We start from the raw sequence: 25396 nt of genomic DNA on the forward strand, positions 1-25396 counted from the left end.
CCTTTACAAGATGGGTGATGGGAAAATACTGATAAGTTAACAACCACTTAAGTATAATGCTATGACTACTTTGAGAGGTTCCAAATTAAACAAAAAGTTTCCAGTTATGGCTGCTTTCTTCATATGGACATTGATTCACCGCCAAAACTGGTACTGTACAGTGAAAAACTACATTAAAGGGCAATGTAAATATTTGTTCTAAGACCAGTTATTAGTTTCAAATGACACATTTCCATGACATGGCAATGACTGCATAAAATATACAGATACAGTGCAGTCCGTAAGTATTTGGACAGTATTTGGACAGTTACTACAATTTGTGCTGTTTTGGCTCTGTACTCCAGCACATTGGATTTGAAATGAAACAATGACTATGAGGTTAAAGTGCAGAATGTCAGCTTTAATTCAGGGGTATTTATGTTTATATTGGAAGAACCATATAGGAAAAATCAGAATAAAAATCAGTGACATAGCCAAAACATAAGGTGTGTCAAAATCAACTGTTTGGTACATTGTTAAGAAGCAAGAACAAACTGGTGAGTTTAGCAATAGCAAACGACCTGTAGACCACAGAAGACAGCAGTAGTGGAAGACCGAAGAATACTTTCCATCGTGAAGAAAACTGTTGAACACTGTTGGAAAAAAAGGAACTGTTCATGATCCAAAGCAAACCACCTCATCTGTGAAACACAGTGGAGGTGGTGTCATGGCTTGGTTGTGTATGGCTGCCAGTGGAACTGGCTCACTTGTCTTTATTGACGATGTGACTGCCAATGGCAGCAGCAGGATGAATTCTGAAGTGTACAGAAGCATCTTATCTGCTCAGATCCAACCAAATGCTTCAAATCTCATTGGACGGCACTTCACCTTGCAGCAGGACAATGACCCCAAACATACTGCTAAAACAACTATGGAGTTTTTCAGGGCCAAAAAGTGGAAAGTTCTTGACTGGCCAAGTCAATCACCCGTCCCGAATCCCATTGAGCATGCATTTCACTTACTAAAGACATGACTGAAGGGAAAAAAACCCTGAAACAAGCAGGAACTGAAAATGGCTGCATTGCAGGCCTGGCAAAGCATCATCAGGGAAGATATCCAGCGTCTGGTGATGTCTATGGTTCGCAGACTTCAGGCAATCATTGACTGCAAAGGATTTGCAACTGAGTACTAAACATGAGAATTTTATTTAAGATTATGTTAATGTGTTCAATTACTTTTGGTCACATGAAATGGGGGGGCTATGTATAAAAATGTCTGTGATTCCAATATGGCTCACTTAATATAGAGGTAAATACACTCGAATTAAAGCTGACATTCTGCACTTTAACCTCATAGTCATTATTTTATTTTAAATCCAATGTGCTGGATAACAACAAAGATTGTATCACTGTCCAAATACTTAAAGACTGCACTGTATATTCAGAAACTGCTGGTATGCCAATAATCATTAAATAGCTGTAAAGGCTGATGAACTTAAAAACATCCAACATTGTATTTCTAAAGCAGGTGATTACACAAAAAATACAGAAGATTATATATATTTTAAAAGTCAGGTCAATATGCTTTCTATAGATGGAACTTTAATGGGAACTTATTACACTGAGACAACCAAAGGACTGAAAATAAAACAATGGACATTATTCATCCCCTTCAAACAACATACTATGCTTATTTATAATATGCAAAATGAAAGTTGTGCTTATACAGTTTAAATACACAAAACACTGCAATATTTCAGTTACTTCAACTGTATAATGAATTTACTACATTTTTTCAAGCTATATAGTTAAGGCTACAGCTTTAACTTTCCCTTACTAGTAGGTCACTATTGGAAACATTAAATAAAATGCACCTCATAAAAAAAAAAAACTTCTTCCATGTGCAAGGTCTGGTCATGCAGACCCAAGCTACTGCTGTGCTACTATTTCTTAAACATCACAAGAGAGCTGATAAAAAATACCATGTGGCCCTAATTACCCAAATCTCTTAGCCAACACTTCAGACTTTCCAAGACATTAACCCTGGATAACTACAGCCTAAAATGCTACACCTTTAATTTCATAAAATGGGATATTTATACCATGGAAAGTGCCTATAATTAAAGTTACAATGGCATCAAGTTAACGAAAATGCACCATAATTTGACTGGAACTCCCATACTTATGTGGTTTATTACTATCATAATCCTGGGAGCTGATTACAGTATTTTATTCAATTTAAATATTGGGAAATTAAGCTGTCTTTAAGTATGAAGGGAGGTTCATAATGAACAAAATGATCATCAAGATTATCAAGCTTTATCTTGAAATTTAAAACAATCAGGCTTTAGAACAGCAAGAAACATTAATGTGAAAATGCACATAAAAAACTGAAGAAGTTCAAGTGGGGATCTGCGTCAGCAAGTATAGACTTCAAAGAAACAGGTAAAGGTTTATTCCATGTTGAAAGGAAAAATAAAGAGATAGCGTTTCAGCTGTGGATCCGTCTTCAGGTGTGTCTCTTTTTAGCAAGTAATATACTTTTATCTATTTAACAATGTATGCATATGGAGCTCTCAACCATTTCTACTGTTTGTAAATAAAATATTTAAGAATCATACAAAAAGCATGCTAAATTAAAAATATATTTTCAATTGTATGAAACGGAAAATAAACTACTCTCTCAAAATCCAGCAAAGGTACTTAAATTTTAAAGTGAACTGATGTACTGACCACCCAAGAGATCGAAACAAAAATCTAGTGGCTGGATATTTATTTCTACCCATTTATTTGAAAAAGATTTTCTGGAACCAAAGAGTGAGCAATATTTTGCGGTATGAATATTAATTTTAACATATTTATATTTTCCAAGTATTTCAAACTCTTTCGGATACTTATGGTGAAAGTGGAATTTGGTTTTCAATTATTCTAAATGGAAATCAAGGTCTATTCCATTCGCTAACTAGCAGCTGCACATGCTATCAGATGAGTTCTGAAAACATAAGAAAACTTTCACAAGCAAATCTTGCACATCAGCTGGTTATCATCAGAGGATAAAATCTACCCAACTGAGAATAAAAATACAGAAACTCATGATAGTAACATTGTGTGAACTGCATAATTGTAACCAAAGATTAATGGCAAAGGAAGAATCTCTTCAGTCGCTCAATCAGTAAGAGTACTCAATCTGACAACAGGTTCATTTCTATGATCCGATGGCTCACTATCTGACTGATTGCGACTGTGACTAGATAAGGTGTTACACAATTGGCCCAGTGCCTCCAGTGGGTAAGTTTGGGACCAGTTAGCCAAAGCTCTCTCTGGTCCCACTATAATAACTCTTTGGTTCTTGCAATGACGTCAGTGAAGGACATATCTCCTCTATAACTGGTACTGTATCTGGTACTAAACATCCTTTATGTCACTGCGGACCATGAAGTATGTCAAAAAGGAATCTATGGGGTGGAGAAGCCTGTCTACACTTTCTTATTCTCCCTTTGTTGTTGCTGTCAACAGTGAAGACAAAACGAGCAATTCCAAACTGCAAGTTATACAACGAGAATGGCAATTCATAATAAAAAAAAGAAAAAGGATGAATGGCACAGAAATGATGGACTGCTCACCAATATATTAACTACACAGCTTACCTACTGTTGAGATTTCAGATAAATCTTAGAAAAACTTGGATGGTAGATTTTGATTTTAACAAATAACAGAGTTTGCACAGGGAAGTACAAAATAAGAAAACAAGAACAATTTCTTGGACTTTGCTGGAATTAAGAGACACCAATGGCCAATATTAGTATTATGAAAATGCATGAAAACTGAAGTTATTTTACCGAAAGAGGTATCTTCATCTTAACGGAGAAAGATGCAAATGGCTCCAAGTCAAGTCAGTGGCACTGTGAATGGCTTTTCTCTTGTCAACAACCCGAAGCTAAACCTTATGATGAAACCTTTCATGTATAAACAAGCATTCTTAAACTATGTTATACAAAGTGTTTCTCTATAAATTCTATATCAACTTACTCTCAACTAAGTCAATGGCATTCCTCATAACCCACACAATCAATAACCATCCAAAATGACACAAGGATGATGTGGCATACTGAGTAAATACCTGGACCCATACCTGATGGGTTGTCCCTGAAACAGGCCACCTCTGAGTGAGTTCCTTTACCCCCACTTGTTCTAGTCCAACCAAAATGGGGAGCAGAATTGCTGGGGGTAATCCCTGCGAAGGACCTGCAGTACTCCCCATAGCATGTCTCTGTGTGGGAGGAGTCACTTGTGCTCTTGTCTGCTTCACACCACAGAAATCAGGTCTGAAGACAAGTCCTGCTTTTCAGCAAGGAAGAGAAATCCATCCGCATTTCTCCACCATATTTTTATATTCCAGTGTGGTAAAAGATTTAACATTTGTTCAAATTTTCTTGCTAACAATAGCATATTCCAGCTTTATTAAGTTTTCTACACCTACACTCTACCCAGTTTTATGAGTAAGACTTGAACTGACTTTTCATGTTTAAGTAATGAGGAACTGGAAAAGTTCAATTAAAAGTCCATGTAGAAACTTAAGTCTCCATGAACGTTCTTATCATCTTAACTGAGTCCATATGAGGTAAGATGATTTAATACTATTCTTACCATTTTTTCTTGCTCCATTTGTGGAGCTTAATGATATATTTATATTCTGCATTAGCTATAGAGCTCTGAACATGAAAGTATACAACATTCTATATATAAATACACAAATCATATATACTATCATAAAAAGGTTCTGCACAAAAGATACAGTATTTAAATGCAGGTGCCTCCACAGTTTCTGAAATATACTGCACACAGCTACAAAAAACATCTACACTGAATCCAATCTTGAATTATGGTCTCATTTTTATACTTTTAAAAATATTAGCACCCTTTTCATCTTGGATATAAAACATTTGTAACTCATGTCGTTCATTTATTTTTCAGAGGCACTTAGATTTCACAGGACTGGGAACAAAGTCTCTTACACAGCTCATAGCAGCTGAACAAACATAAGAATAATCAAGTAAATTACTTCAGTATGTCAACTTTGATTTATGTAAAGCTAAAGAAACGCCTGTATTTTATTTTATAAAATGTCATTTCAAGCATTTGAGAGAATGAAAGAGCCTATTTCATCTGCAAATCTGGACCTAATTAAAAAATGAAGGGTGAAAAGGAAATGTCAAGTTGCTCTAGTCTAAGTACAATCACAGTCCTCCTTGTTGATCTCTTGTGCTCAGCTTTTTTGGAACAGGGTCGTCTGCCTTGTTTTTAGTTGAGCATGCAGAGGAAAAGCTGAGAACGTCCCAATAATAATCACGTGACAATGCAAGTTTAATTTCATAAATGCTGCCAAGTTCATTCAGGCTTTTGATTAATCTGTGAAAGTGGAATTATATAAGAGCTCATTTCAATGTCAATGATTGAATTAAGTACTGAAAGACCACATTATTGAAAAATACAAAATAATAAAAAGTTCAATTAAACAGAACATGAACCAATACTGTACAATTTTGAGTTAACAGGAAAAACAGATGGTCTAATTATCAAATGAATGAGGTAAACTTCATGTCAAATACAAATACGAATCTCAAAATGCACATGCATAAAAAGTCACATGTTTTAATCAATCCAATGCATTTTCTCAACAGCAGTAAATACACATCAAACAGAATTCTTAGAGGTGGAACTAGATAACTCACAGATGGTATATTTTAGCTTATAAATCATATGATCAGTAAATGGCAGGAAAAAAGAAGAATTTGTTAAAACCAAATAAAACCGATATATCAGAACTGCCCATACCAGAAAAACTATGGATGACATTCAGGACAAGCTTCAAGGGAGTGGACTGGCAGGAAATCACCTAATTTTCAATAAAACAAAGCAGTTTCCAAGTTATTTTATTCACATCAACCTCATTGCTTAGGGGAACTCATTTATAAGGTTTAGTATCATTGTATTTGTCAAAATAATCCGACTTTTTTCAGAGTACTGAGTACTAATGATTGCTAGATCAAAGGATATATTTTGAAAACAAGTGCTATATCCATAATGGTATACAGATTCATACATTAGAGGTCCTATGCCATGAGATGGGGTAAGTACTATGTGTATGCTAAAATATTTTAAATTATTAAAATGTGCACATTATCTTTATAAAATAATTTACTTCTAAAACCAAGATTCAAAATTCTAAAGATATTATAAAGGAATATAATCATTTACAAAATGTTGGTAATTTCACTATGAAAGTTTTGTGCTTATTTAGGAACACAGTTTCTTTTTAGAAATTGGATAAGTATAGCGTATACCGGAACTTGCAAACAAATCAATGTTATAAAAGTTCAACGGTAGGTCTACACATTTCCCAAAGAAACAATGTTATGAATAGTGGTTAGTTTCTAAAGCTTGTTAACAAACGCTTACTTAACCCATAGTTTAGTTGAAAACTGAAACTTGAAACTTCCTTTTTTTGACAGTCTAGCTGATGTCATGGTTGTCTTCAAAACCAAGAAATACACAAATAATAAAAGTATCTTTCACAGAGTTTTGTCATTGTGAGGAGGAAACTAGAATTTGAATACCTTTAGTATACTAAATTGAGGAGACCTAGCATTTAACCCTGACTGACTGACCATTTGTTTATCCATAACTGCAATACTAAATATGCCCTCTGTTCACATGCCAAGTATGGGATACCAGCAAGACGCCGAAGCTATTCCTGACTGCCCTGCATTGCCCCGATTGCCTCATGTTTACTGGCATGCAAAGTCCTTAGTGACCTGAACTAAACGAATACATCAATTTAATCGTTATTAGCTAACTTTTTTATGGATCCAAGATAATTACACAATGTACATAAATAAAATGTATAGAAGTATTTTGATTAAAACATTTTTTAATTGACATCCATTGACATCATTTTGATTTATACAGTTTGTATGTTAACAGCTTCTTTACAATTGTACATTAACATTTTTCAAATTTAAACTTAAAATAGAGTAACAAGTGGAAAGTGACAACTACTGTATGACAATTACACAAAGACCAAAATGCTGTATTATTTTTGTTTAATGATTTCCTTTTTGACATTTAGCAATTGGAGCAAAATAATTTACACAAACACCAAAATAACAGTTCAAATTTCAAATAACATTTCAGTTCATAAAAAAGTATTAAACTATTAAACCATTCTGTTGTTATTTTAGGGGGATAACAGAATCATGAGATAAAGCAGTAGACACACGTACACTCATCTATCCATTTTCAGATGTAGTTCGTTTTCTGTCTGCTGATCTCTAAAATGCATTACACAAATAAAAAAAACACATTTCACTCTCAGCCCTACCTGAATGAAGGAGGACTAAAACTGTTAGCATCAGCCCACAACCAAAATGTAAAAAAAACATAAAAGGTTTAATAGGTATGCACGTCCCAGTAAACCCATATGAATTTATGCTATACTTGTAAGAACTAGCAGAGGGTTTTACAACACACCAGAGCATCGAGGATCAAAAACAGTACTCTACAGCCGATAGATAGCTATGGTACTGATAGTACTCTTTGGCCACGATTACACTGACCTATCTGCCTGTTTCCTTTAACAAGGATTACTGGACTCTTACTCCAGAAAAGCACCAGAAACCAAGATTACCTTTCAAACTTGGATATCACCTTCCCTTTAATATGAGATTATTCCTCTCCATTTACAGTTTACTGCTCTCTTTCTCTACACTTCTCCAACAGCTATTTTTTGTTTTGTAACTTTCTCATCTGCTTTTGCAACTTTCTCATTGTCACATGACATGGCCTTTGTTCTCCTATATTTTATATTCCAACTATTTACTTTCTCTATCATTCTTGAAGAAGATTCAACAGCTGAAAACTTTCTTTCTACTTTAAGTCATGGAATTGATCTCAAAGTTGCTTTGCTGCTAGCACAATGACATAGCTTCCAACTTGAACCTCATAAAAACTAAATGCAAAATGACAACTTTGGCTTTCATTTGGTTCCACTAATGTGTTTTACAGGGAAACACATGCTATGGAAAACTGAGTTTAAGAGGATTTTACATGGAGGAATTCTGAACTTTCATTAAGTTTAAACATCTTTAGAATCTGTATTACATAACAGAAAAATATAATCAATGGCACCAAAAATTGTCACTTCAGGATTAAAACTTTATTTTACCGTATGTCTATGGATAGCTAACTGGGTTTTGTACAAAACCATGCAAATTCTTAATGGCATTAGCAAAAATTGTACATCTTTAAGCTGTATGGCCAAGAAAAGTACCACCCTAGAACTGCTTTTTAATTAAAATACATTGTTCTCAAACATATTGTTTTAGTCTCTTTTTGGCATATATTTCCAAGTGTCTCTGAACATCATCCAAGATTATAACAATTCTAAAACCCTTCCTTCAGAGATTACTCAGATATATTAATAAATACAATTTAAATACATTTCTTGGGAATCTATCTTTAAAATTTGCTAATGGACTTATTCAAAGGATTCATACTGAACTACAGTTTTCTTGATTTTAGCTGTTGGAACATTGAAACAGTGCAGGTCTGTCAGAAAACTGCAGATTACCCAATTACTTGTCAGTTATGTTATACGTTTACTTTTACTAGATTAATTAAACAAACAATGTTAAGAACAATGGTTAATTCCATTGGAATTGTCATTGAAAACCTGAGAACTGCATTATTTGCTTGTTAAAATAAAACAATGTCATTGTGACAGTTTCAAGTATTTTGTTAGCTATTTCAAAGTAACTGCATGCAATAAACAATGGTCACTGTACAAGGCAAAATGAAAATAGGCTTTAACATAAGTAAATAGTGTATTTCAAATCCCCAAGTAGGTGCACTACTGTAGTAACTACATTACTGTAAGTTGAAAAATCCGTCTAATATTTTCATTTAAAACTTTCACTAACTTTAAAAGCAAAACTACACTGAGATACAATGATTACTAATTATTTTTTAATATCCACCAGCAGCCACATGTTCTTCACGGATGTGTTTTTCTCAAATGTACTGTATATATTCTCTGATAATAATGTCCTTTATGATACGACCTGCAACACTTTCCCATGCAAATTCCTCAACTTGTGTAGCTCATCAATTTTGACTAATAACCTAAAGTTTGCAAAAGCATTTTTCTCACCTGTGCAGTCATTCTAGGAATTTTCTGGTATACCGTTTGCAAAGTACAGACTTCCCTTGCCAACTGCAGAACTCGCGCATACTTGGGTACCAGTCTTCACAAGGCTGAGAAAACCTGTGCTCATATGTGGGTCTGCCTGAGGAAACTTTTAAAAAGCATGCAGTTTCTCCAACTACTCATTACTGTATTGTCTCACGCATCTCTCCACCCTGCTAGCATTTAATTTTATATTTTTCACAATAGTGTGCGCAAATCAGTATCCTCTTATGTATATACAGTCCTTTTGATGTTTTTATTATTTGTGCTATTATTTAATTACAACATTTCATTAATTTAATATGGTTAATTATAACTCTCATTATTGTATTTGTCATTTTTATTTGAGAATATGTTAGCCTTTGATGAGTGTAACATGGACCCAGAGCACCTCACCCCATTTCTCATATACTCAAATATTCACTTAATATGATGCTAACCCCCTGATCATGGGTTTTTTTAGGAACGTAATAAGCTAAAGCTGTATACCAAGAGCGTCACTAATTCAGCCACCTTGCATTTATCATATAGTGCAAAAAAGAGCTAAGATGTCGTAACTGACAGTGAACAGAACAAAATTGCAATGGGCAGATGCACAGATTTTCAGCAGAAGCAATATATTTAGTTTTTTGTACTGTGACATCATTACAAAAAAGGGCAATGCATTTCATGTGAAGGACAGTTTCATTATTCTGTAATGAACTATGCCAGATATTTATCAATATATCTGGAAAACCAAAACCAGCTGTTAAGGTCAGAACTGTTTTTCTCTATTTTTATAAAATCACTACAAAATTCTAGGTCACTGGCAGAAAGAACTCTGCAACATTCCAAGCTCTGACTGCCGTTTTGAGTAGAAAACAGCTTCTGCAAACAATTAACCCAATTCTTCCATCCACACCGCTGGAATTTTGAACTGCTGTCATCTTGCAGATAAAGCACAAACGTTCTGGTGTGCAGGCGGGGCACTGCAAAGTATTACATGCTCTACTGACTGTAGGTTGTCACTTATTTTAAAGAACTACTGCTCTGCAAAAACACACTAATCACATGGATAAAACACAGAGATGTGCCAAACCACAAATATTGTGAGATGTGGGAAGGACTTTTCTTGTAAACAAAATGTCCTTTACTGGACTGCACTTCTGTTGACCCTGAAAAAACTACTGTTATTTTTTTTTGCTCCATCTAGATTTTTCAACATGATTGAAACTGAAAATCATTTTTATGTTCATTTAGTCTTTTCTGTGTGTTTTTGAGTCATGTGGTATACACTAGTCAAAGCATATCTACAAGTGACCAAACCTGGTTGCAGAAAGCCAGAATTCAGCAGATTTCATGTATCACCCTAAATATGTCTAAATACTTGGATAAAAATGATTTTTCATAATTTTAGCAATTATTATCCATCCACCCTGGATGGGATGCCAGTCCACCACATATAGATACGTGCATGTGCACTGGACAAGTTAGACACCAATTATTCACAAGCAACTGGCAAGAACTCTTGCAAACATGAGAAGATGCTATCGTTACACTCAAGACGCTTCAGTGCAGAATGAAACCCAGGACCTGTGTGGCAGCAGTGCCAAACACCACACCACACTGCCACTCACCTCAGAGGAGGTACATGTTTCTTTTTTCACCAACCTTTTAATATGTGATCTAGAGTTAGCAGCAATTACTGCAGAGAAAATAAAGCACTGGAGCTTGATTTTGTGACTAACTAAAAAATAACTGGTTTATTTGACAAACCTAAAAAAAACAAGTGTGGTATTGCTAAACATTTGTGTCTGAGGTATCACTCAAATGATATATGCAAGATAACAAAACGTCTGTCCTCTCAAGATGTTTTGCAATTTGTAATGCATCCGTCACCATTTGGAAACTTTTAAAGCATAAACATTGAAGTAATGGTGTTTATACATCAGATTTTGCCTGTAGACTAACCCATTACACTGACTTATACATTTATCACTGTTCTTACACCAGACTAACCAGAAATTATAAGGATGTGCATTGGGGAAAAGGAACAGGAGCATGGAAATTGTTCATCTACTGTTACTGGCCATACAAGATCTGGAGTGGAAAGGCATCTTGCCAATGATCAGGAATACAAAATAAGACACTATATAAATGCCTGCAAAACCCCACAATATTGTTGGTAGGAAACCATTCAAAGCTTGGGATCCCACCTGGTTTGATGTAACAACGGGTGGCAGATGTGTATGGTGGCAGCTACAGTGATATAGTAGTAAATTAAGTTCAACTGTTCATAAAGGATTAGGAGAATTAAATGCAAAATAAGACCATTCTACTACAGAGCTTAAAAAGCTTTGCACTTTTCCTTGGAGCAATCAATTATGTTTCATAAATAATTTTTAAAAAGTATTAAAGTATTAAAAAGTATTGTGTTCTAGGTGCTGCTCAATATATGCCAATGTGTCATCCCAATGATTATTTGTACCAAATGTCTTGTTCTTAAATCTGATCATTTAATGGGTAAAATCAACTCATTACCTGTGCCCAATCTTCTCTCTCACTAATGAGGTGATTTAGTGACTTCTGCATCATACACTAAAGTATATCATGGTCTGTCATAAATTACCAATTACTCAAAATTTAAAAACATGTCAAATCAATTCATTCTTCTAAAATATACACAAATAGAGTGGCAAGCTTATTTTACCGTTAAGTATATCTGACATTGAGCCTAAATCGTACAAAGTTCAAACTGCTAGTAGGACTGGCAGAAAAGTATGAAACAACACATGATCAATGCTGCCAGAATTTACATTTTCAGAGGGGAAAAAGTCAACAGTGTTTCAGAATGTTATTTGTTCATAAACACAAGAGACCACAGCATTTTATTTTTACAGGAAGGCGAAACTTGAGTACAATTAACTGGTGATGATCTAGTCTATATATGGAAAAGTTTGTAATAATAAAAGCATAAAATAAATAATTATTTCTTGAAAAATGTAAAATAATTAAACATTGGATAAATTTTTGTCTATACTACTTATACTACAGACCAGAAGCCTGTCTCACTGGCTTCTCATCAGATCCTTAAACGAACACAAACCATATGGTGGATTAATAGCTCTATATACAGTATTTGCCATAATGACTAACTCAAATGTGTCACATGTATGTTTACAGTGTGTTGCAAGACATACCGAGATGGAATTTAGAACATAAGCAACAAATCATTGAGAAAGAAGTTTCTGAATTCTTATACAAAAACCTTCAAAAGAAAGTTTTCATGACAAAAACTATAATCACAAAACAGTGATGGCTACTACACCTACAGGAGTTGACTGGATTGGCCAAGGTCTAATATTATAATGTGTACATATAATATGACTGTTATAATATGACGATTACCTTCAGTATCATATCAGCACATACCCCCTATTACTTTTACTGCTGCATAAAACATGCAGTGTTTGGGGAATGAACCCAAGAGCTGAGATTACCTTCATTGCATGGATTTCTTCAATTAGTCTTTCTACTCGCCTCAGGTTCCTTTCGATGTCTTCTGCTTTGCCTCTATAAAAAATAGAACGAAAGGACAAGGACAAGAATTATAAGTAATGACACCAAGTTACTTATAAATTAATCACAAAAAAATCGAAAACTTTTTTCCCCACACATGGAATTTTTGTCATCGGGCCTGATAATAATTTATTCAAATATGTTTTATTATGATTAATTTAAGTTTAAGGGAATATTTTTCAATTAAAGATGTTTACGGATACACCAAAACGTTGGGTACATAATGGCTTTGGTCCTCAAATCTTTACACAACCCAAAATTTACCAAGTTGGTAGCGACCTTGTCCGTTTTGCGTGAACCCAATTAGTATATATTATATGCAGTATAGAGGGTTACCATATTTATAAATAAAACATTTTGCTTGATGAAGAAATATTCTGGAGCCCCAAGATCAAACTAATAAAACATTGTATAAAATAAAGATACACTGCACTAAATAATGGACAGAGCATGACCTTTAAATTAATTCATACTGAACATTTCAGCACCCTACACTGTACTGAACAGTGATTAAACAATAAAATATACATTAAATAGCAAAATAACTGTGGATCAATTCCATTTAATATAAGTCCTGATAGCTAATTAAATAAGAGGAGGAGGTAAGAACTCACTAGCTACAATATCTACACTAAAAACGTCCCACCTCACCATGTCATGATTGTGAGAAAATTAGCACTAGCATTAAACCACCCCTGACTCCTCATAAAATTACTTTCAGAATTGCCTAAGAGATAGTAGCCTCTGAATCCGATCTTCCATCCATAAAGTGGTCAGCTTTTCCGTTACACATGCATAATCTTTCACTATTGTATTACTCCACGGCCGAAACGTTGCGTTTTCTTCTCTTTTTAGCATGGAATAAACCTATATTTTTTGGTCAAGATCAATCACACACAGCTTCTTAGCACTCTTAGAATAATTTGGGCGCTTCCTTGACATGACTGCGTTACAGGTAACTCTTAACTTTCAGTGAAAAAGCGAGAGACGATATGCAAAGGACACCACATGTCTGTGAAAACAAACAAGATGCAGTATAAAATGGCGCTCTGGTGGATGCTGGTAGTAACGGTAATGACCTTACTCATTGCTATCTACCTACAAAAGGTATTTACCACACCACTTCATGTATCTAACTTTCTATAAATTGAAATTTTTATTAGGCAAACCATGAGAGCTTTTTACATAAACTTAAATTTACTTAAGTCAAGTCTAATTCCAAAGAGTGGGTGTATTATAAAAAGAAAAAGAATAACTTTCATGTAAGATCAGTCAGTCTTCGATAAAGTGTATCCCTTAGTACATTCACAGAAAGAAGGGTTCTAACTGTACTCTAAATCCAGATTCAGAAAGGTTCACTTGAAATCCTCATCAGTTTTACAGATATGTATCAGTGTTTCATTGTAAAGCATTACCACTTGATAATTCATCTTTCTTCCAATAAAACGTACGTATCATTCTTAAGTTATTGTATAATTATATCATTTATATTCACTCCTGGTCTATTCAATAAGCAGACTGCTCTGCAGTGTCATTATGAGCTCTAAATGAACACTGTTAGAACATGAACTGTCTTGACATTGGCAAAAAAATAAAGACAAGGAGTTTAGAAGGGTGGCGTGGTTAGCAGTGGTTAGCACTGCTACTTCGTAATGCAGTTTCGTCCCACAGTCCAGAACCAAGCTGGTAGTTTAACTAGCTTCTGGGAAAACTGGCGCTAGGCATGAGTGTGATGGACTGGTGTCCTGTTCCCATTGTTTGCCAGGATAGGCTCCGGCTCCCCCACGACCATGAACTGGAAGAAGTGTTAGAACATGGACGGGTGGAAGTGGTTTATGAAGGAATGTCCAGAAATGCTAGAAATACATTTGATGGCAAACACAGGGCTATTTGAATTGTGCACATGGACGAATGTAAATTAAAACAGAATTACTGGGCATTTGAAGTCATATCTTTTTTTTTTTTCAAATACTGAAGCCAACTCAATGTTTCCTCATTCCTCACAGAAATACCCAGAAGATGACTCTACAGTCTGTTAGCTAATGTTATTAAGTGGGTGTTCCACAAAAAAAATGTTAAAGAGAGCTCTGCCTGAATTACATACCAAATACATAGCCACAGAGTAAAGGAAAAGGAAAATCACACCAGGATTTGGCAGGCAGGTCAGACAGGTTAATACTATTCCGGATGAAAATCTGGGTTGCAGACATCCTTCCATAGCAATGAAAAACATGTTATGGAACATGTGTTATCTCGCAACGATATTGAACAGGGAAGTTATTTGCAAAATAAAAGCAGATAATGAACAATAATCATAGGAAGGAACTGGTTAATCAGAAAAACAGGAGAAAAACAAAGCACAGAAACAAAAAAGTGAATTTTTTTTTTTAAGCAATACCCATGGAAAAGAACATGACATTGAAATAACAACTTGTAAATACATAAATTTTGTAACGTCACTGACTTTTTTGTTTTCAGCTTAGCAACGTGCCTCGTTAGCTTTCGAATGATGAATACCCTTGCCTTCTTCACATCTCTTCTCATCTTGACCACCTGAAGATAAAGAAGACGAACAGTTTAAATGTAGTTTTTAACCCAAGCAAAAATGTTAAAAAGCCCACAGTGCCACCTCTCATTGTAGTTTGGCTAGCTATACTTACTGCCCTATTAAAAGCACAAGATTTAGAACTCTTCCAAAGCTAAAGAAAACATTAGAAAAAAAAGAAACCCCGATATGCGTCTAAAGCCTGAACGGAAATAAGGATTGAATAGCCAAGGCATTCCCAGCCAGCCACGTTTGCATATTATTCTTGGATGCAAGACACAACCACATTCAAAAAACATTCAAGCTTAGCTGCTCAACCCTTTTGTTCTCAGCACTTCTGAAGTGTACATTTCTTTAGGGTAGATGGAAAAACTGCCATTTGTATCATCTTTTGTTCAACTCATGTAGATATAAGAGGGTTCCTTAATTTAGTGTGTGCAAGTAGTACGGTAAGTCAATAAAACATTTCTAAAGTGTTATAGATTTGGCCTTTACCCAATCTATATAGTATTAAATCTCTGTCAAAGGTTATGCAGACAAAAACAATTTAGAGGACTGAAGAATGTATATCCTTCAAGAGGGGTCAAGATCAAAGAAAAGCTGACTATCTTCTATGTTTTATTGATATTTAAGCTAGCTGCAGTTCCTTTTGCAGATGTCTGACAAAAACAAAAAATCTCAATATTCAAATGAATGGGTTTGGGAAACATAGGAATCACTACCTATGCGTGACTTCCTGTCTTTATCCACGTTACAATTTTTTTCATACTTTCGTTGTTTAAAAGCTTTGCATATTCATCCACAATTCGTTATCAGGACTTCTGTCTGTGCACACGCCAACAAAAAAAAACATTACCAGAATTATATAAAGCCAAATGATCACACAGGATTTTTGCTACAGCTCATTTAAATACGATCCAATTAAATCCTTATGTTCACCGCCCCTTTTCCTTTAAAGAATGAAAAAATACATCACTTATTCATGTCTATAATTCAGGAAACTGAGTCAAATCCCAGCCAAAGAGTTTAACATCATCATCCCCCTATTTTGGTTTGTTTTCAGAGCAACAGTTATGTATGCCTCTTGGATATGTCACTGCTGTTAATATGAATTTACTTTTCTGGTTAAACAATTATTTACAGCAAGTTAACAAAAAATGGAAAAATCAATGTAAAATCACTTAAGGAAGTGGTGGGGGACCAAGTACAGCCAATACAGCCTGCCTGGCTGATATGCCATGAGATTAAGTTTAAGTGTTTGGAAATCTGCCGGAGTGATGAGGCACTATTCTTTCATGAGAAAGCTAACTCGTGCCTGGTAGATGAAGGTGAAAAACACTGTCCCAGTCATCATTCCAGAATATCCCATAAGTGTTTCATTGGGTTCAGATCTGGTGACTGGGAATGACGTGACATATGGATAACATCAGTTTCAAGCTCATCAAATGACTGATCACACAAGCTCTCTTTATGTGATCATCATCATCCTGGAAGACATCCCTCCCAGAAGGAAAGAAATGCTGCAACATGGGGTGCAAATGATCACTTAGGACCACTAAGTACCACTTAGCTTTGAACTTGCTGTATAAGGGAATAAACACACCAAACCAAGCCCCACAACATTACTGAACCATAAGAACCCTTCACTGTTGGAACCAGGCACTCAGTGCTGTAGAGCTCTTCAGGTTGGAGCCACACAGGCACTCATCCTTCAAGAACATAATGAAGGATCATCTGACCAATGCCACTGAAATCCAGCTACCGTATACCAGTTTGTGGAGATTTCACTGAACCATTTTTCATGGCACTAGCTACTAGTGATTCATGTAGAAATTTGCAGTCATTCACCTGTTTCACCTTGAGCATGGATATCATGATCCTACAGTATGTGCTTCCACCAGCTGTTGCCCTTTGCTGATGGACTCTCTTAGGGATCTATGCCAACCTTAGACACTACTGGTTGAGAAACATCAGCAAGTTGAGCCGTCTTAATAACTTAAGCTTCTGTCAAACGTGTTCCAGTGACTCTTTCAAAGTCACTGAGGTGTGCAGCCATACAATCTGTACCATTATTACAGACAATCTCGCCTGTCCATTTTTATATGTGACCTTAGGAATCCTAGGAAGTCATTTTAATAGTTAATGAGCCACACATTTGTGGAAGGTTTTGACTTTAAAATATGTGCTGATGCTTATTAACTCTCATGCTTAATTTTTTTGTTCATTACACGCAGTTCCATTAAGACCACGGTACTTAACATAAAAATACTCATATACTCTTGTTACAGTATAAGCATTTGACTTTTTTATGCTCCATCATGAATCTATTGTTGGAATCCTTCTAATACAAAAGGTGTGCTTGTGCATGACTGATAACACCTGAAAAGTATTTCAGCTACGGTAAGTTCTTAAAAAAACAATGTATAAAAAATACATTAGTTATGCTTCACAAAACAAAGAAATCTTTCAATGTTATTAATTGTTGTAATTCCAACTACATTGTCCTCCATAAGTCCTGGGACAGTGAAGTCAAAACTGCTATTTTTGCCTTAGACTCAGTTTTGATTTGAAATGAAAAGAGAAATATGAGGCAAAATTACAGAATGTCACCTTTTATTTCTGTGCATTAAGCTTGATCATTTTAGAATAATACCGGTTTTGTGTTCCATGCTCCCATTTTAGATTAACATAAGTATCAGGACAGTTGTTTCTTATTGGTTAAGTGTTTGAAACAAACATTGGTACAAATTAAGTTAAAGTAAATGAAAGTTGTATCAATAGAAGTATTTTGTTACAAATCTGTTGCACACAAAAACAGCATCAAGCCTGTGACCCACTGACATCAAACTCTTGGTCTGTTCTTTTGAAATGCTTTGCAAAGCCTTTGCTGCAGCCATTTTCAGTTGCTGTTTGTTTTGGGGCGTTTCTGTCTTCAGTCTCCTTTTCACCAAATACAGTAAATACAAGCTGGATTGGATTTAAATCAGGAGACTGATTTGGCCCATCAAATACTTTTCACTTTTTTCTCCCTGATGAACTCCTTTGTTGCATTGGCAATTGACACTGGTTGCACATTGATGGTGGTGGAGGGGACTCCTCACTACCTGTAAGGCACTTTGAGTGGAGTGTCCAGAAAAGCACTAAGGAATTGTTATCATCATCATCATCATCATCATCAATAAAGTTGAGTGAGCCAGTTCCAGAAGCCCAAGCTATGACACTACATCTACTATATTTCACTGATGAAGTTTTGTACTTCGGGTTGTCTGCAGTTTCTTCCTTTCTACACACTTTCACCTTGCCATCACTTTGGTAGAGGTTTATCTTTGCCTCATCTGTCCATTAACAGAACTCGACTGCCTTTTCTCTGTACTTTTTAGCAAATTGTAATCTGGCCTTTCTATTTTTGGTGCTGATGAGATGTTAGCATCTTGTGGTGCAGCCTTTATAATTCTGCACAATCAATGCTTCAATGCAGCCAACTGTTCCAATACTAATGCTCACCTGAAATGGTGGGCGGAACAGAAAAACGTGCAGTTATTCTAAAATGGTCACACATATAAGAACAGAAATACCCAGGAATAAAAGCTGAATAAAAAATGTTCCTTTGCAGCCTACGCATGCTGGCACAGATACCTACTTGACATTTAAAGTAGACAAGCAAATAGTGTTAACATGTAGGTAGCATAAAATATAGATACAAAATCCTAGATAACATTTGAAGGAAATGTGGGGAAGCAACAAAAAAGCAAATGAAATGTTAGCTTTTCCAGAATCCAGAATGTAAATCAGGGGATGTTAAAATAATGTTGTAAGACCTGCTTTACAATACTGTGTAGGATTTGGTCACCTGGTTACCAAATGTTATTGGCGATATTACTACGCTGGAAACAGACTAGAGCAGAACAACCAGGTGCTTTCCAAGGGCTAAAGGAATGTTGCAAGCTGAAAGAACAGAACCTTTTTAGTTTTGAAAAGAGAAGACTATTAGGAGACCTGATTCACGTACTCACAGATTCTCAGAAGTACTGACAAAGTTAACTGATTAAACTTCTTCAGAAGCAACAGTAAAACATAACCAAGAGGAACTACACAGAAGTACGTTTAAAACTGAGAAAAGGATGTCTGTATTTCCACAAAGGGTTGGGGGAATACGTAACAGGCTGCCCAGCCATGTTGTTGAAGCTGATCCCCCTGGCTATCTTTCAAGAAACATCTGGAAGAGATCCTTGGATCAGTGAGCTGCTCACTACCAAAAGGGCCTCTTCTCGTTTGTAACCTTCCTTATGTCCTTATGTTCATAGAAAGTGGTATGCTAGTGGATGCTTGAAAAGAAGAATGCGTTTAAAATTAGGTCCAGACTTTAAACAGACAAAACACGCCACAAAGACTCTACAGCTTACTTTCTCATGAGACACTTTGATAAACTTAAGATATTCCCAGTCAATACTATTTTATAATTGTTAATTTAATAATTCAAATAATTTTAAAATTGGATAGTCTAGTACTATAAAAACTAGTACTGCTCTTCTCCAAATCACATAGCCTCAGTTAACGAATGAGTTAAAGACATAGGTTAAACTGTCAAGACTTGGAACTTATGTTACTTTTAAAATTATTAACAGAAGTGTATCACTTTCTTTTTTATAGTTGCATTTTTAAGTGCCATCTCTCTCAACAATGTTCAATGAACGCTGGGGTGTGCTCAACAAATTTAAATCCAACACAATTATTAATTTCATTAAAAGTTATCTTTTCAAAAACCTTTCTTCAAAGTTATCTGTTAAATTTAAACACAAAAATGACAGAAAGCCACTTTAAAATACTACAATTTACATTTTATAGAAGAGTAATATTCAGAAATATGCAAGCACTTCTATGTAAACTATGAATAGTACTTTAACAGGGTTTTGGTCCTAATTTAAGAACATTTAGGTCATGTTTCTTCACTCAATGCTGGTTGAAGCTTTAAAAAAAACAAAAAAATGTTTACTGCGGAATAACTATGGGTAGAAATATGATAGAACATTTCTATCATTGCAACAACAGGGTTTGTTGCTTTCACTAGAATCATAGAAGAGTCAATTTTTTGTCTTTCTGCGGTAAGGTTTTAAGAAGGGATTTAAAGAATTCAATGCACCATACTTTTTTGTGGTTGGTACTGTTCCATACTCAGACTCATAAAAGTGAAATTCATAGGAACTCACAGTCAGCAATAATTCCTTACAGGTGAATAGTGTTTTTCATTCCAAGGTTACCCAAAGTGCATTCCATAAAGAAGTCCCACTACTCAACAGATCATGTGGAGAAGGGAGAAATAATTGTGCTAATTGAAGATAAGACAAACTGATCTAGCTCAAAATGGAATTATGCCAAAATTCCCATTTTTAAGAACTGTGCTATGTGATTATTCATGACCAAGGACTCATGATTTCAGTTTAAAGTCTCATCCTGGGTAACTATACTGGGGCATTGGTTTGCACATTCTGCTCCACAGGAAAGATTGCCATCTACTGTCAACAACAAATCGCATCAAAAGTCTAACAATAAAAACAAAATTGAACCCACTTTATATAGTTAAAGGGGAACTGCAGTCCAAATTTCTCTGTCCAGTTATTACATCTCAGTAACAAAATAAATTAATTGACGGTATAGAAAAATTTGACAAATTTCAAATTTAGCATAAATGGTGAACTTGGTGAAAGTACTCCATGTCGCCATGTTGTCGCAAACTGCTAGCAAGAGTGGGCAAGAGTGAGAGTTCACGCAAATTGCCATGTAAAGCAGCCGTTCCTTCTCACAAGTCACCATAATGACTGATGTAATGCAGTGTACGAGTGAATAAGCACAGGTTTTTCAGCAGACATTTCATTGCAGAAATGTTCCAACATGATCTGCAGAGTTTACAAGTAAGGAGTATTTGTCAGCAAAACTGTCTAAAATTCTAGAACAATATTTCTGTTGGGTTAAAAGAGATGTATTTCGTAAGTCTGCATCTTACAATGCAATAGGGCCGCTTCACGTTATCAGATGTTTTGCTGTCTTGTTCTGAATCGCATAACATGGCGCTGCACATACTGTACCTGGAAATGTCTATTTTGTAATGTAAATTGGAGGTTTTACAAGTTACTATGTACCTTTTACTTATACTGTAGTTTGAAATGTACTCAATGCTTATTCTCTCTAACCCCAAAATATACAAATAGTGTTCCAGCTCCCTTTTGCTATACTTAAAAAAAAATTCAACAACACATAAGGTATCATGTCTATTCTACTCTATCCAAAAGAGAATGTTTTCACTGCTTTACACCAACAATAATAACACCTAAACCAAAATGTCTTTATTTATAAACAGCCATTAGTCACAGCATATTATTAAGACACTGCATTTCACAGTATATTACAATTAACAGAAGGCAAATGGCCATTTTAAATATAATCTAATTTACCATCAACCTGAAAATTAATACAATCATAACAAATGATTAAATTCAAAAATGTGTTTGATCGTGGAGGAAAAAATAGCACTAACATATGACTACATTGATCAATAAATACACTAGGATTACAAAAATCCCAACATAATGAATTCAGCAGCCATTGCGTATTCACTAGAAAAGGTCTCTTCGATAACTGATCGGGGTCACCTTTTATCTTTGCAATCATCAATATATCGTTTGTAGAAGTCAGGGACATAGCCAGTGTAGGAGGCGAAGAAGCGTTCTTCTACCCAGCCGACAAAAAGCTATGCCAACATTTTTGTCGGCTGGGTAGAAGAACGCTTCTTCGCCTCCTACACTGGCTATGTCCCTGACTTCTACAAACGATATATTGATGATTGCGTCGGTGCCGCCACATGCTCCAACGATCAGCTCGAGTTCTTCCTGCACCATTTCACCAACTTCCACCCGTCCCTCAAATATACAGTTCACATATCTTCCACCACTCTTCCGTTTCTAGACATCCACTTGTCTATCAACTACCCCCGACTTTCCACTTCAGTTTATTACAAACCCACGGATTCACACAGCTACCTCCTGTACAGCTCATTTCACCCCAACCACACTAAAAACTCTCTTCCTTTTTCACAGTTCCTTAGGTTACGAAGACTATGCAGCGACGACATCGACTTCGAGAACCAAGCCCTCGAAATGTACTCATTTTTTATCAACAGAGGATATCCCAGCAGTGTGATTGACAGGGCCCTTGCCCGAGCCAAAAACACCCCCCGGACCATCAACCCGATCAGGAACTCCCGCCGTAACAACCGCATTCCCTTGGTGCTTCCTTACCACCCTAACACACTTCCTATCCCCAGGACCATTAACCAGAATTTTTCCATCCTACAGGATGATCCCTCCATTGGGGCCCTCTTTTCTGATCGCCCTATCATCTCATATCGCCGACCACCTAATCTGCGTAACCTCCTTGTTCACAGCTCCCTTGACCGCCCTCAACAACCATCCACACCAGGCACTTTCCCTTGCAACAGAGCTCGCTGTATCACCTGCAAGTACACAGCCACCACCACACTCATTCAAGGCCCCTCAGGACAATTCCGGATCACCCAGACAGCATCTTGTACCTCCAGCAACCTTATTTACTGTATCTCTTGCAGTAAATGCCCAGCCATCTACATTGGAGAAACAGGAAGGAGACTCGGAGACCGCTTCAGAGAACACGTCAGGGCTGTGAAGATTAAAGATCTCTCCAAGCCCATTGTTTCTCATTTCACCTCTGACGGCCACGACCACACTAATCTCTCCGTCTGTGTTCTCAAAGACGGTTTTCCGAACTCATACATCAGAAAGACCACCGAAACTAAAATTATTCTGCAGTTAGGATCACACATTCTCCCTTCCCTTAACGACAGATTACTGTTCTTTTAAATTTTCTCCATTCATTGGAAGTTTCATTTCACACCTCTCTGCACCCATTCTGACTTCACACCTCTTGATTGGCCTCTCTTTCTGTCCCCTGCTCCCGCCTCTCACTCCTCCTCCCTCCCAACCTTTGTTCTCCCGCTACTTTACCTTTGCCTACTGCCCTGTCTCTCTCACACCTGAAGAAGGCTCCACGGCCGAAACGTTGTGTTCTCTTTCTTCTTTTTTTCAGCATGGAATAAACCTATTACTTGTTCCTTTGCAGCCTACGCATGCTGACGCAGCTACCCACCTGAACTACTATCCTTTATTTTTGTTTTCTTCAATAACATAATTACAAGGTTTTTATAATAATGTGCCAAAATATCCTATTGAATGAAAGGTAAATTGAAAATTGAAATAAGAATAAATAATCCACTAGATAGAGTTTCAGTGAATCTAAAGGTGGTTAAGTTGCTGAAGAAGGAGGAGATATTTAGAGGTCGTCCAATATCTATACGTTTCACAAGTTTTGGTAGAAAAGGATGTGTTTGTCAAACTAGAGCTGTGACATTATCAAACAAAGGAGATGGAAATGGACAGACGTAGAGAATCACAGGGAGCTTGCTTTGTGTACAGACACTTCAGGCTCAGAAATGTGTGAACAGAATCCCAACAGGGACTCTGACCACAGCTGGCCAAATAAGCTTAAGGTGCCGAACGCAGATGACGGGCAACAAACTGACACTTTATAGAGTACCTATGCAAGAGACAGAGAACAGGGTGTTGACAATCCAGCTCTTTTGAACACTCGATTTACTTTCAGAATTCATGGTCCATACTAAACAGTAATGTACAATGTATTACCGACTTGAACTGTGCATAGAAACAATGTAACGTACATCTGATCAAACAGTGTATGGTTAAAGCAAAGATTTAACCAAATTATTTCTGCACTGTTAGACACCTCATAACTATATTAGCTTACAATTTAAATACCCTACAAATGTAGTAATAAGCACACATCCTCAATACCTACTGATGTAGATTGAATTTGTAATTCTTCTCATTATCATTGTTCTATTTATAAATTTCGGCGACACCTTTATGCAAGGTGACTTAGCAAAATTAACTCTATACCATACAAATAAAATATTCCAACTTAAATAATTAGTGGCTTCACACGTAAATGTTTCCTGCAATGTAGAATATGCAATATTCAGGATTCCATGTCACTTAATGACTCCTATATTCTATGTTCCCATATCCAAAGTTCTAGTGTAATACGTATTGCTAATGTACAGTACATAAAGGTTTTCATCAGCTTGGAGGTCCTTCTTTCCAGATGGATGTGGGGGCCAGTCAGTTACAGCTTCTAACAGTGGACTGAGACAATACCACACAGCCAAAATGACAATAAGAGCAGACATACGGTAATACAGGAGGACAAGATTGAAATGTAGCTCCAATGCAGATCTGTTACCCACCATCTCATTGGATTGAAGCCTGTGCACCAGGTGAGAAGCAGTATATTGTACAGGTCATATTATACATGAGGGGGCTGCGTATAACTAAGCAGGGGTGCAGAGTTGAGTATCCTTGACAGTTCTCCATTTGTGTTGCCACACAATTAACTCCACTATCTACAAAAACTTCTTCCTATAGAAGACTATGGAGAGCCGAGGCCTAACTTGACGGACTCAGAACGTTACCCTGGAGGGGAGGCCATATAGAGGGGCAAATCAGGCGCACAAATTAACCTGCCAGCATGCCTTCGAAAAGCTGGGATGCCACCAGAGACCCAAGAGAAAATCCACACAAGAGGAAAACATGCAAATCAAAACTAAGGTAATCCTTGGAATGCAGGACTCAAGAGCTGTGAGACAGTAGTACTAACGTCTTGCTACTGTGCTTCACCATGTTTTATTTCTTACGAAGAAAATCAATGCCACGACCATGCACACCTTTCATGCCCAGTGGCCTTCAGCTTTTGCAGAATGAGCAATCTGTTTTTAACTCAGTGGAACTCAGAGCTTTTCTAGAGGGTATGCGATTTACTTTTCCTTCTGAACTTAGATGTAGAGTACTGCAGCTGCTTGTGTGCATGATGATCTGTAAAAAAGTTCTAATTATTATCAGACATGAGAAATCAAGACTACAGTAAATCAATAGAGCAACTTCCTTCTGTGCCACTAAAGCCAAAGGAATA

General features: G+C 36.2%; 1 protein-coding gene across 3 annotated transcripts in view; it reads right to left on the reverse strand.

Annotated features, from left to right (window-relative positions):
- srfbp1 (serum response factor binding protein 1) overlaps positions 1-25396 on the reverse strand; it is a 56531-nt gene that overhangs the window by 19952 nt on the left and 11183 nt on the right. For 2 of the 3 annotated variants that reach the window (XM_015367757.2, XM_015367747.2), the window contains exons 2-3: positions 15245-15333; positions 12702-12774 (exon numbers count right to left, since the gene is read on the reverse strand). In XM_015367757.2, the coding sequence (XP_015223243.2) occupies positions 12702-12774; positions 15245-15333 (162 nt within the window). The remainder of the gene's footprint in view (positions 1-12701; positions 12775-15244; positions 15334-25396) is intronic. The other variant, XM_015367765.2, reaches the window with a different exon arrangement.

The sequence above is a fragment of the Lepisosteus oculatus genome, chromosome 3 (genome assembly GCF_040954835.1).
Source record: "Lepisosteus oculatus isolate fLepOcu1 chromosome 3, fLepOcu1.hap2, whole genome shotgun sequence".
Taxonomy (NCBI): domain Eukaryota; kingdom Metazoa; phylum Chordata; class Actinopteri; order Semionotiformes; family Lepisosteidae; genus Lepisosteus; species Lepisosteus oculatus.